At 45.1% G+C, this 13,872-nt stretch overlaps 1 protein-coding gene across 2 annotated transcripts in view; it reads right to left on the minus strand.

Moving 5' to 3' along the window:
* LOC142566033 (uncharacterized) overlaps nt 1-13,872 on the minus strand; it is a 59,290-nt gene that overhangs the window by 12,886 nt on the left and 32,532 nt on the right. For both annotated transcript variants that reach the window (XM_075676735.1, XM_075676734.1), the window contains exon 7: nt 3,394-3,446. In XM_075676735.1, the coding sequence (XP_075532850.1) occupies nt 3,394-3,446 (53 nt within the window). The remainder of the gene's footprint in view (nt 1-3,393; nt 3,447-13,872) is intronic.

A 13,872-nucleotide genomic window follows, 5' to 3' on the forward strand; every position in this document is an offset into this window, starting at 1 on the left:
ATGATTTTGCGGTGGAATGATGAGTTCTGTGAAGTTGATGTGACGTGGCTGTAAAGTGGCCTAAAAGAGTTGATGTAAATTCCATAAAATCTACGTGTAATAAAATTATGGGAATGGCCATTGACGTGTATTATTAACATTAAAATGCATTGAGAAAGACTCATGCAATATATAAAATATGTGAGATGCTAAAATTGTCTAAAGCACTACTGCCTCACCAGAGTCCTTGAAACCCAAGGGCCTAGAGGCATGTGCTATACAAAGAAAACTATCATAGCGGCATCTTCTGGAAAGAGGATGCGCTACGAAATTAATGGGCTTGTAACATGTAGCACAACATCTTTCAAGAAAGCGAGGACTCCTTTGGTCTTAAAATGGGGTTCTTCACCAAGAAACATAGCTGGATGCAGAAAGACGCAATGGCTGTATGCAAAAGGAAAATGTTTCCTCCTGTCTCATTGGCTTCCCAGCACTCCAGGAAGACGCGGACGGTCAGCCTGTCGCCACATCTACAACAGGTTGGAGGCTCGTTACCGGTCAAGAGAAAGTTATGAGCGCCAAATGTGTCTTCTATTCTTAGTCTAGTGAATAGGACATCTGTTCGTGTTTTTGTATTTGGGTGCCAGAAACCTAACTTCGGCTTAATTAGGTGAAGCTTATTACTCGTTTCAGCATCCCACAAGCATTGCCTGTGGCTTCGCAGTTTATTTCGTAGAAAAGGCTTCATGTCTGTGGCAGGGACAGCAGCAGAACGAATACCCTGCAATGCCGTTGATTTGGCGATCTCGTCGGCAAGCACATTACCCTCAATTCCTCTATGGCCAGGAGCCCAGCATATGTTAAAGTTTTAAATTTTTAAAAAGTTTTATATGTTTAAGTCATTAATGATTACAGAAATGCTGATTTCACTGCAATTAATAACGAACTAGAATCTTTCATCATCGACTACATTCAAGGTTTCCACTCCCGATCGGTTGAAGAAAACTGGTCAATATTCAGAGAAAAAGCTAACTCCTTAATTAACCAGTACATCCTGCAAAAACATTTATTCTAATTCGCGCGTACCTTGGTTCAACTCGTGTCTTAAACATCTACTGAACAAAAAGAAAAGGCTTTTTCGATGAGCAAAAATAACTGGCAGTGATGAGGGTTGGAATGCTTACACAATAGCCTTGAGCGACTACAAGAATGCTTTAGCCGAGTCGAAAACATTTTATGAGCACACGTTGCCTTCTTTCTTGAAAGACAACCCACAGAAACTTCAATTCATCTATTCAAGCAACAGGTTGCACCGATAACAGATGTCGTCTTGAATAATTCTCGAAGTCACGTGTCACCACGAGCGACTTCACACTGCGGAAACGATTACATAGGTGCAGGAGCCCAACTACGTCACCGTCCCTCTCCGGGCGGATTCGCTGCGAGTGAAGAGGGAAACGGTGAATTGAAATTTCAGGCCTTTCCGCGGCACGTAGAGACGTAATACTTTGCAGACAGGATTGTTATCGCGCAAGGTATGCTCTGCGCTTGTCAAAATGGCCAGACCAGGTGAGGGGCCCTTTAAGGTTTATAGCTGTGCAGAGAACCTAGATGCTTTCGCAAATGGATTGTCATTATTGCCATGGGTAAAGCAATTCAAAGAAATCAATGAAAGGATGTTTATACTGATAATGAATGCTGCATTCTGAATCAATTACTTTCAGTACATGCTAATTCATTAAAGGGACACTAAAGGTTACCAGAAACTCAAGTTAAAGTGGTAGAGCAATGTTCTAGAACGTCTAAGGCGTCAATATAATCGCGAACAGAGCTTTAGTAACCGAGAAATTGAGGTAAATGCATGACACGATTTGAGACCCCCCAGCGACATTCCGGTACTAGCCCGATGACGAAAGGTCTCCTCATAATTTGTGTTACTAATACTCAACTACTCGTATTAAAAATATCATTTCATTCGATTATAAGCCGGAAAAAATGCTACTTGTCTACGTCTATTCGATTCTAGGAAAAAATAACATTTTGACGTTACCCTTCAGTAATATGGGTGTTCGAAAGGTTTCGTTTTCGCTCGACTCTGCGCCGCGCACGCTTTGGAGTTTCAGTAGTTTCGTTATCGCGTCGTGCTGTGAGGGTTCTGCTCGCGAAACTTTCATTTGGAACAAGCAGCGAGAATGCCACGTCCATGTGATGTCGTGGGAAGCCCTCGTTGCTTTCCCGCTCCGGAGAGCCGGTGTCGAGGCCGCCGTCGTAGTACGCAACGACGCCGGCAGTGCGAGCCCTCAGAAGCAGGTCGCGCTCGTCGGTGCTCAAATCGCTGAAGTTGAGCCCACCATCGCGAGCCAATCTGTCGGTGTCAGGGTCCATTGCGACGAGCGTCGAAGTTAGCGTCATAGAATGAAGTACCAGCTTATGGGCGTCTTGCGCTGGAGTGTGAGGTATAGTAGCGGTGCCTGGTGGCGGTGCGGGAAACGACATCTGGGTCGTGCCAGCTTGGGTCGTATTGAGCCCTGGCTGTGGCGAAGCACGTTTCTAGGCCGAGTTTTGCGTCGATTCGCACATTTTTATGCCCTGTTGCGAGTGCGAAAAGGCTCGTCGCTTCTCATAGACCACGCCGACCACGCTGCGAGCTCGCTGCAGCCTATAGTTTAACGAAAACGGACTCTCCGTGTGCCGTGGGACGTAACGTGGGACGTAATTCGTTTCTCCTTCCGCTAGCCACCATACTCCCGCTTTCGCTCTGCTGTCGGCTCTGTCTTGGCTCTGTTTCTGGCCGCGCGTTCGCGTTTTGCGCAGAAAAGCCGTAGCGCCGTCTGCGGACGCCGTTCTACTCACCGATGGCGCAACGTCACTATGAGACCATGATGTCAGTTCTCCTCGATCGGAGGGCGGGCGATTTGAACTGCGCTAGAGGTACGCGGACGCTTCAGAACGCATTTTCTCTTAAAATAAGTCTCTCCTTGGCACGAAACAAGCGTTTCGAGGTTTCTGGGATGGTATTTCAACAGTCCACGTTGACTTAATAGTAACCGTTAGTGTCCCTTTAAGCTAGTGAGCAGAAAACTCACAGCTTCAATGAGGCATTGCACCATATGCAATGTGCGGCATAAGTGAAAACATCCAAAACGTAGTAATAAAAAATACCCCCAAGGTTGCAACATAAAAAATTATGCTACAGGTGCTGATCCCTACTTAAGCTGTAAAATGAGCAAAAATTATTTGAACTATTCCAGCACCAGATGGAACTTGATGGCTGTGTTGTAGTAATGCCATTATTTGCTCATCATTCTTCAGTTAGCACTGGACAAACAAAAAATTTTTACACACTAACACCCATGTGTCACATGTACATTTGGAATACTTGTTATCTTCAAAAATAATACACTGTGTTCTCACCTCTTCGGCTTGCTCATTCTTCAATGTCTTAACAGCAGAGCCCTGCTCGGTAACTGAAAAGAAAAATAACAAGAAATGAGTGAGTCACATTCATTTCAGTGTCATGTGTACACTCTTTGATACTTAATGTAACAAGTGAAAACACGGGGAAGGCGGGAGATGGAAATTCAAGACGATGAGCAAAACGACAACAAGGTGAAAGCAGGAGCCTACGTTTCGACAAGTGGACTTGTCTTCATCAAGGAGACATATGAATAAGCGCTATGCTAAATTTCAAGCTATAGTCAGCTATATTTAAGCATAAATTTAGCTGTAGTAGCTAAATTTAAGCTATAGGCAAGCTATAGGGTTTTTAGCGTTTTTTTCTTTTCATTTTCCCCCTTTATTTTGTATACTGCTTCACTATTTTCCTTTTTTTTTATTCTTTTTACAAGCCTCGGTTTTTGTCGCTCCTTCTATTATCTCTTTCAGAGACACGATAGCCCATGACCATCATCGAAACCGGTAATAGAGGGCTGCTGCTGTGCATGCCGTTGACATGCCGGCTGACACACAGGCGTTGACATGTGACTGACAGACGGCTGTATCCCTGGCCTTGTGCACAGCACTTCTTTATTCTCAATTCGACACCCTCGCTGCTAACACACCTTTGGTCCTTGCCGCACCCACCCGCCTTATGCCCTCTTCCCTTTAGAAGAACCCCACCTATATATACTGTGGCAAGGAATGCATATGTCGCCTTGAAGAAGACAAGTTCATTTGTCGAAACATTGGCTCCTGCTTTCACCTTGTTCTCGTTTTGCTCACCGTCTTAATGTAACAAGTGAATGATATCCCAGCAATCAGCCAAACAGCGCCTCTCAGCAGCTCGTGCATCATTAACTCAACCTTGAGCTCTGAAGTGCTACCAGGATAAGAGAGACTAAGTCAAATTTTGGTGAATGCTAATGATGGAAGGGAAACTTGAAACTTAAAGCGACAGGTATCTACCAACAGATGAACTAGTGCTGCATGTTTGACTTATTGCGAACTGAAGAAAGCAACGAAGACTTGAGACTACAACTACATAGTGCAGGGGCCACCTTGAAAGCTCCATATCGACGAGAACAGTGGTAACTGTCACAAGCATCAACCATGGAAGCACTAGCGGGCACGAGTGGGAGAAGTCAGACCTATGCCAAGAAGCAGTTCTCACCCTAGTACGAGAGCGAATGGTCAGAGGACAAGCCAAGACACAGGACAGCCCCCGCCCAGAGGGACGAATGCCGGTGCATGCTTTTCCCGTCTTCATGGGTTGCACCGACCTCATGAGGGATGGAAGCAATACCTGGCAATACCCTTCTGGGAGGGGTTGGCAAGGCTTGGGTGGCTCTCTGTATTCATTTTCTGTTTAATAACATAGGTGGTGCACACTTTGTTATACTAGTCACAGAAGAGCAGTTGTCAAGCACTCACATACTAGTGATCCAAAATTATTAGTAAATTGCCTACCGATAGTTTCTTTAAACTATTCAATAGTGCAAAAACGATAGCACTATTGACATTATTACAATAGTTTGCCACGACACGACACTGTTGATAATGTAACAAAAACTATCTATGGTATTACGGCAGTGTGCTTAAAGTGCTAGTGTTCTTGACTATTCACGTAGTGCGCACTGATGGACGTGCCACTGGTGGTGACTTTGTGCAGAACACTCGGGGAAGGAGCCAGCTGTGCACCATAGTTTGCTGCATCGTTGATCGTGCTTCTCTGTCTTATTCATGTCTTCAGAGCAAAATAAGCAACACCCTTCGCATGTGTGCGGTGGCGAAAGCTTCAAGGAATGTCGAAGAAGAATTGTTGCGTGGTAGGGGGTTCAAATACCAACGAAAACGTGCCAGCGAAACAGTTCTAGTAATTCCCCGCAAAGCCTCACCAGCGGGAGCAACCGTAGCAATGGATCGGCACCATTCAGCAGGAAATTTCTTGTTGTCATCCTCCTTTGTCACATCAGTGTTTTTTCTAATCTATCATATTTAGATGGGTAAGTGACGAAGTTTCTCTGCAGTACAGCATGCAGTTTAAAGGCATTTCGCTAAAGTTCTGAATACTATTGACCGCTTATACTGTTTGCCACTTCTTTACCACGTTGCACTAGCTAGGCAGCATGACAGCACGAGCGCATTGTGTTGTATGGTAAAGCTACTGAAGCTTGCAAGAACTGAAATTGTTGGTCTTATGCGCCCGGGTAAATCCTTGCACCAGCTATCGCGCACTTCATGTTTTTGCATCGATTTTATGAGTAGCTTCGCGCATGTTGAACTGTCGGTAGTTGCTTCATGCATAACTCTTGTTGATTTTTTTTAGGTGCGAGGTTTTCAACCTGCCTCGTTTGTAAAGGGCCTAAATCAAGCTGTCTTATCGGAATGATACCAGGCACGTGCTTCTTTAACAGCTTTATTCTTTTCACCTGAGGGCATCTTAGATACTGTGGTTTTTTGGGAAATGTGCTCAGAAAATAGGTAGTTCAGAGCGAGAATTGCTATAGTTGCCGCATATGGCATTTTTGTTCCATTTTCGCTGAAAAGTCCGCCTCACATTTGGGAAGTCATCACACCTCGATGCTGTGTGCACAGACTTAACACGCCGAGTGATTTGTGTTTTACAATGTAGTCCCTCTTGCATGTGAATTTTCTACTCAACTGAATTCTTTCTTATTGTGCTTACGCTGCAGAGGACTAAACCCGGCCTTGCCATTAGCGCTCCTCTACTTTGACTGGCGCCGCTCTGCTTTGAAATATATCATGTGGCGTCTCTCTGGTAACATTAAAAATGAGTACTGAAAACATCATCAGACTTTAGCTTTGTACGTTTCCAAGCAGCTCCCTTGGGGAATTTACAATTGCGAAAACCGCATCGAGAACAGCAGTTCATCGGCGTATGCAGCAGCACTGCATCGACGGTACAGCGCTAACACGCACTTTTATTAACCTGTGTGTTTGCTGACTTCGTTAACTAGTGTATGCGTTTCCATAAAAAAATTTGCAATTACTCTTCTTGAGGCGACTTTGACTGCACTTATTCGGCGATGTCACATGTTTTCAACGGTAGAAAGATTAGAACAGCATGTGCAGACATCGCACCATGCAGATTTGTTTGATATTAGTCTGCACTAACGACGAGTGCTTATTATTGAGGTACAGAAGCAGCATTACAGCAAGGGGAGAATTTAAAAAAACAAAAACAAACAAAAAACAATAGAGACATTGGATTACTCAACAAAATTTAGCGTCTAGATAACATGAGCTCCACTTCATGAAAATGGGGTTCATGGCATTTACCTGCAAAGCCCAGGAAAGTATATATTACATCAGCTATCGTTGAAATTAAAATCTAGAAAGGACTGAAGAAAGGAAAATTAATGTAGAGTAAAAAATAAGATGCCACTGGTAGGATTTGAACCTATAACCACCACATTAGGTGAGCGTTGCACTACCAATTATGCTACAGCTATCAATGTATATACGAGTTTTTTTTTTTCAATGTCCGATCGGTCGCAAAATGAACACCACAGTGAAAATCCAATGATGCTGTGTGCTGATGGGTTGCGCAGTGTTTCTAGCATGCCCGTCGATCACGTGAGGTCGCAGTTATCAATTCTGAGCGCGCAGTGAGCTTGTAAACATGCCTTGAACAATGGAGTCTCCCGCTAAATTTGTATTGCATACTATCATTCGATTTCTGCATGCTCAGGGGTGCAATGCAGCCGAAATCCATCGACGAATGAGTAAAGTGTGCGGTACAGAGCGATAGCAAAGTGTGGCAATAGTGTAGGAACTTTGAAGCAGGATGCAGAGACGTTCATGATGCAGGCGGGCAGGGAAGGAAGCAAGTGTCAACTCATGACCTTGTTCAGCGAAGGATCAGGCGATTCGAGAAAATTGTTGGTTGAATTTCCATGTTGAGCGATTCGTTTTCCGAAATTTCACGGTCAGCTCTCTATACCATCGTAATGAATTAATGTTAGATGTTTAATGCCGCAAGGGCAAGGTATGGCCAAAGAGCACTAGTGTTTTAGTAAGTTCACAGTGGACTGATGGGTTCTGTGAAGTTAAGGTGACGTGGCTGTAAAGGGACCTAAAAGTGTTGATGTAAATTGCATAAAATCTATGTGTAATAATATTATAGCAATGACTAATGACATGTACTATGAACATTAAAATGCACTGCGAAAGAATGATGCAATATACAAAATATGCTAGATGCTAAAATTGGCTGGAGCACTACTGCCTCACCAGAGCCCTTGAGACCCAAGGGCCTAGAGGCATGTGCAATACAAAAAACTATCACAGCGGCATCCTTTGGAAAGAGGATGCGCTACGAATTTAATGGGCTTGTAACATGTAGCCCAACATCATTAAAGAAAGTGAGGACTGCTTTGGTCTTAAAAAGCGGTTCTTCACCAAGACACATAGCCGGATGTAGAGGGACGCAATAGCGGTATGCTATTTCGGCTTCCAGACACTCCAGGAAGAAGTGGAATAAGGTCAGCGTGTCCCCACATCTACCACAGATTGGAGGCTCGTTACCGGTCAAAAGAAAGTTGAGTGCCAAATGTGTGTCCTATTCTTAGTCTAGTGAATAGGACATCTGTTCGTCCGTGTTTTAATAGTTGGGTGCCAGAAACCTAACTTCGATTTAATTAAAGGCTTCATGTCTGTGGTAGGGACAGCAGCAGAACGAATACCCTGTGATGCTATTGATTTGAAGATCTTGTCGGCAAGCACATTACCCTCGATTCCTCTATGGACAGGAACCCAGCACATTAGATGTCTATGTGATAAATAGATGTTGCATAAGACTGAGTAAAGTTCATTGAAGACAGGATTTCTGCACATTTGTAGAGAAATTAGCGCTTTTACAAGGCTTAACGAGTCTGTGAATATGATTGCTCTGTCAAGTTTTAATTTCTTTATCTGTTTTACCGCAGACAGTACTGCATAGGCTTCTGCAGTGAAGATACTTGTTAGGGAGTTCAACACGTCAGATTCAGAAAAAGAGGGACCAACAGCAGCGTAAGATACACCAGCATACGATTTTGACGCGTCTGTAGAATTCGCAGCAGGAGTACTTAGATTGTAGCTCACGGAAATGCATAGCAATTTCAAGCTCAGGAGTGTGCTTTGTGACCTCTACAAAGGATACATCACATTCGATCACCTGCCACTCCCAGGGCAGTGATAGCTTAGCTGCATGCATTAGGCGATGTTTGGGCATTGGGACATCCATTTCTTTGCCAAGTTCTCTCACACGCAGTGAGAAAGGTTGTGTCATGGAGGGTCTATTACGAAAAATAGTTTCACATGTCAAGTCGTTAACGGTTGCGAAACACGCATGTTCCTTATTAGAGCGCACTTTCAGAAAATAGGTAAAGCTGGTGTATGTTCTCTGAAAATGGAGTGACCACTCATCTGACTCTACGTATAGCCTTTCGACGGGGCTAGTTCTAAATGCACCAGTGGCCAGGCGGATACCCAGATGGTGGACGGGGTCTAACACGTTTAGCGCGCTCGGGGCGGCAGAGTAATAAACTACGGCACTATAGTCCAGCCGTGATCGAACTAGGCTCCTGTAAAGATTCAATAAACACTTCCTATCGCTATCCCATGTTGTGTGGGATAAGATTTTAAGTTCATTGTTTTAGACATTTTGCTTTAAGATATTTTATGTACAGAATGAAAGTAAGCTTATAGTCAAGTACATAAAAATTTGTACTCTTCGTTGACAGGTATTTGTTGTCCACACAGTTGTATAAAAGGATCTGGAAGCAGGCCTTTCTTTCTTGTAAAGGGAATACAAGAACTTCTGTGGGGGTTGATTAGAAATCCATTTTCATCTGCGCACTTGGACACCTTGTTTAAGCCCTGCTGTACCTGTCTCTCACACACTGCGAGATTGCCTATTTGTATATCGTCTACGTAGACAGAATAAAGCTGGTGGTAATGATGCACGAAGCGTGTTCATCCTAACGACAAAGAGCGTGCAGCTGAGTATGCCACCCTGGGATACTCTAGTTTCCTGTATGAATGTATGCAACAGTGCATAACCTATTTTCACCCGAAATATAGGTTGTGCAGGTAGCTTTCGATAATGTTTAACATTGCCGCGAATTCCCAGCACCGACAGGTCGCACAGGATTCCGTACCACCAAGTTGTATCGTGCCCTTTTACATGTCAAGAAACATGGATAGGAAGGATTGTTTCTGTTAGAAAGCATCGCGAATGTTTGCTTCGATGCGCACGAGATGGTCGGTTGTAGATCGCCCTTCCCTAAAGCCACATTGAAGTGGGTCAAGCATTTTGCTGGACTCTAGCTGGACTCTAGCGAGACAGCGATTGATTTTCAAAAAGCTTACAAAGGCAGCTCTTAAGCGCTATAGGACGGTAGCTCGTCAGCAATGATGTATCTTTACCGTGCTTCAAAACAGGAATCACAACAGCTTCTTTCCACTTAGATGGGAGGTACCCGGCAACCCATATAGCATTGAAAAGTGCAAGTAGCGTTATTTGAGTATCGCTTTGGAGATGTTTAAGCATGTCGTACATGATTGTATCGGGGCCCGGTGCAGAGCTCTGACATGCTGATAAGGAAGCTTTAAGTTCGGCAATGGTAAAAGGACAGTTATACGAATCGTTTCGTATACATTTCCAATTCAGTGGCTTAAGTTCTTTTATTGCTTTATGCATAAGAAAGTTCTCTGAATAGTGAGTCGAGCTAGACACGCTCTCGGCCTTGTGTCGGCCTTGTCTTCCAACCTGTTTCCTTCTTTATCAACCAGGGGCAATGGATGGATTTGTTGTCCCTTACGTATCCTCAGCCCATTCTATACTTTTGCCTCCTGTGTGTACAAGTTAATGCTGGACAAGAATCTCTCCCAGCTTGTCTTTTTTGCTTGCCGTCGCATCCGCCTTCCCTGTGATTTAATGTTTATAAATTCTATCAAATTTTCTGCAGTTGGGGATCGGCACAGTAAGCCCCATGCTTTATTTTGTTTTTTCCGCGCCTCCTTGCACTCATCATTCCACCAGGGAACTCGTCTTTTGGATGAGCTACCGTTAGATTGTGGAATAATCTTATTCGCTGTCTCGATGATAAAAGCGGTAAAACATGCTGCCGAATCGTCAATGCTAAAATCTGTGATAAAATGTCTGGATAGGTAGTTCGATTCTTTAATATGGTCCTAGTCGGCAGAAGCTAGCTTCCACCAAGGCGTACGTGGTGGGCATTAATGTTGTTCCATTAAGTTTAAAAGAACTGAAAAATGGTCACTTCCGTAAGAATTTTTAATAACGCTCCACTTTAAGTAAGGAATAAGAGCTGCTGAGCCAATAGAGAGGTCTATGGAAGAATGAGAAATGTGAAACGTTATAAAAAGTTCATTTTTATTGAACATGCATGCACCAGTGTTTACTAAAACGTCCTCTATGAATCGACCTCTCGCATCGCATCGTGAGTCTCCCCACATCGTGTTGTGAGCATTAAAATCTCCCACAAGTATGTAAGGCTCGGGAAGCTGGCTAATGAGGTTATAAATGTGTTTTTTCAAGATTATGGTTTGGGGGTATATAAATGGAACAGACAGAGATTAATTTATTGAAAAGAATGGCCCATACTGGCAATGCCTCAAGGGGCATTAGAAGGGCGACTTGTCGGGAAGCTACAGACTTGTCGGCTACTATTGCTACACCGCCAGAGGCGTTAAACTCATCGCGGTCCTTCCGGTAGATGAATTACAAAAAAAATTTGTTTTCGTAGGTTTCAGATGTGTCTCGAACACACAGCAACTTTGGACTGTGTTTGTGCAGTAGTTCTGTAATGTCATCGAGGTTACGAAGGAGTCCCCTGGCATTCCACTGTAATATCTGTCTCCATTGTGATATATATGTTGTGTGCTATGTGTTTAATTACTTTCGCTGTCACGGACGTACCGGTAAGTTCTCTATCGTGCATTCAAAATTCCGCGCCTGAGCGCAAAGCTGGAGCTCCTGGACTGGCCACACCATCTGTTGACTCTTTCTACAAGTTCGTATTTTCGCTCCGACCTGTGTTGGTACATGTATTGAAGAGTACGGTGCGACTGCCACTCGCCCCTCTCTCTTTGCCGAGTGGCGAGGTGGCTCCGTGTTCGCTGAATCATGTGTGTCGCGCGTGTGGTTATGGGTTCAAGGGTTGTTCTGCCATCTCCACTGGTTTGAAGGTTTTTATTTTTCTTCTGTTGGTGTGTCTGCTACGGTGCGTCAAGTTCAGGGGCACGTGCCGTTGCCTCTCCGAAAAGAGTGACTCAATTGCTGCTTTCGCTCTCTCGCCGCACCCTCGCTTCCAACTTGCAGCAGTAAACGTAAAGCCCTTCGAACTTTGTTTTAGCCTTTTTCCATCTCCCTCTGTCTTCTTGATCACACAATGTCCCATTTCTCTCCGTTGTGCTGGCGACTGAAAGCGCATCCTCCCTGCGCGCGGTTACTTTCGGATGGCTGAGCGCGCGGGACCTTAGTCTGCTCATTGGAGCGGTGGCTCTCCTGATTCAGAATACGAGCCGAGCTTGGATTCGGACTCAGACAGAGTCTCACGCGAGGAAGAGGCGAGTTCCGCATCGTCGGATTCGGATGTTGAACGGATGTTATAGTCAGGCTGATGATGATGTTTACTAGCAACAGTTGCACAACACTGAAATGTGCATATTGCATTGACTATGTTATTTGTATACCAATCATAATAAAAAATAAATTGCTACGTTCATTCCCTGAAACCAAGCCGACACTGGGGGTGCGTCACGGCCAGAAAGGTCCGACAGCAAAAGGGTTAAAAGACTAGTATTAGCTCACGAGCCCTTTCCAGGCGCCGTGACGCGAGTTTTGTCTTTTTTGGAGCATATTTTGGAGCGCTCCAGAGAGGCTTGCAGCTCCTTAAGTGCTGATAGCGCCGTCTGTGTGGTCATTGTGTCCATCGCCTCTTGCGAGGCGTTGGACACGTCCTCTTCCGAGCGCTCTGTTTGACACGAAGGCCTCGGCACGTTTGACTACACCTTTGAGGCCACCAACCGGTGGTCGCTGGTCCCTTCCTCTGGGGTGGCGGAACAGCGCTTGGTGTAGCCGGCAAGGGGGGGGGGGGGGGGGGGGGGGGAGATGGCGTAATCGCCAGCTCGCTTCGTGTGGGCTGGACAGCTGGCGGAAGCCGTTGTGTCGCTGCCGCCTGACGCATCACATCGGCAAAGGTATTCTTTGGCAGGAAGGATACCCACCTGTGTGCCTCCTTTAAACTCGTTTTCTTTTACTTTAATTTTAACAATTTCCTTTTCCTTTTTCCAAGATGGGCACGATCGCAAGTATGCGGCGCACTCCCCATCTCAGTTTACACAGTGGAGAGCGTTCTCGCAAGATTCAGAGGTATGTTCGTGGACACTGCATTTCGCACAGGATTTGCTGCCTCGGGAGCTCTGTGAACTGTGACCGAAACGCTGGCATTTATAACATCGGAAGGGATTTGGCACGTATGGCCTTATGCGAAGCTTTATGTACCCGGCCTCGATGGCCTCGGGCAGAACACTTGAGCCGAAGGTGAGTATCAGGTACTTAGTCTGAATTTCTTTGCCGTCCCGCCTAATCTTAATTCTTCTGACATTGATCACATTTTTCTCACTGAAGCCCTCTAGGAGTTCCCCTTCAGTTAGCTCCAAAAGATCATCATCTGATACTACGCCACGAGTGGTATTCATAGTACGGTGCAGGGTTACAATTACTTGGGTTTCCCCAAACACTTCAGTCAATGACTTCAAAACAAGGAAGGGTGAAATTGTTCTAACTAGTTTATCTAGTTTTTCAGAATGACTGACATGGAAATGGGGGAAGGATTGTTTTTGCCGACCAAAAAAACTATACTTTGTCGGTGTGCCCTCTTTTCTGAGGGCAACCAGGGAGTTGGCGAAAGGAACTAGCCGTATAGGAATGTGTAGTTTTTGGCAATAACACCAGCCACCCACCGTGGTGCCCTACAAGGGGACACTACAAGAACTGTAAAAACAGGTCCTGCAAACGCGAGCTGTACATTACCACTATAACCAAATATGAAATAACCTAGGTTGGCTATTCACACAAGGTTAACCCTTGCTGCCTGGAAAAATTGGAAGGGGAAGCCAGGAGAAGACAGGAAAGATGGAAAGTGAGAGAAAGACGAAGGTTGGAAGGAGAGAGACACAGGAAAAGGCAACTACCATTTTCCCCCGGGTGGATCCCTCCGGGGGTGCCGTCTACGTGAAGCTGAGGCCAAAGGGGTGTGTTGCCTCCGCCGACGAGCCTTAAAGGTCCTGACACTCAGCATCGGCTCAACCGCCAGGATCCCCTTTTCCCCAGACACGGCTAAGCCACGCACAGTTATACGCGGGAGGGTCCAACCCTCATGTGCTCGGGTACGTGGTGTCGCAACACACCAAACACCTGCT

This window comes from Dermacentor variabilis, unplaced genomic scaffold (assembly GCF_050947875.1).
Source record: "Dermacentor variabilis isolate Ectoservices unplaced genomic scaffold, ASM5094787v1 scaffold_12, whole genome shotgun sequence".
Lineage (NCBI taxonomy): Eukaryota > Metazoa > Arthropoda > Arachnida > Ixodida > Ixodidae > Dermacentor > Dermacentor variabilis.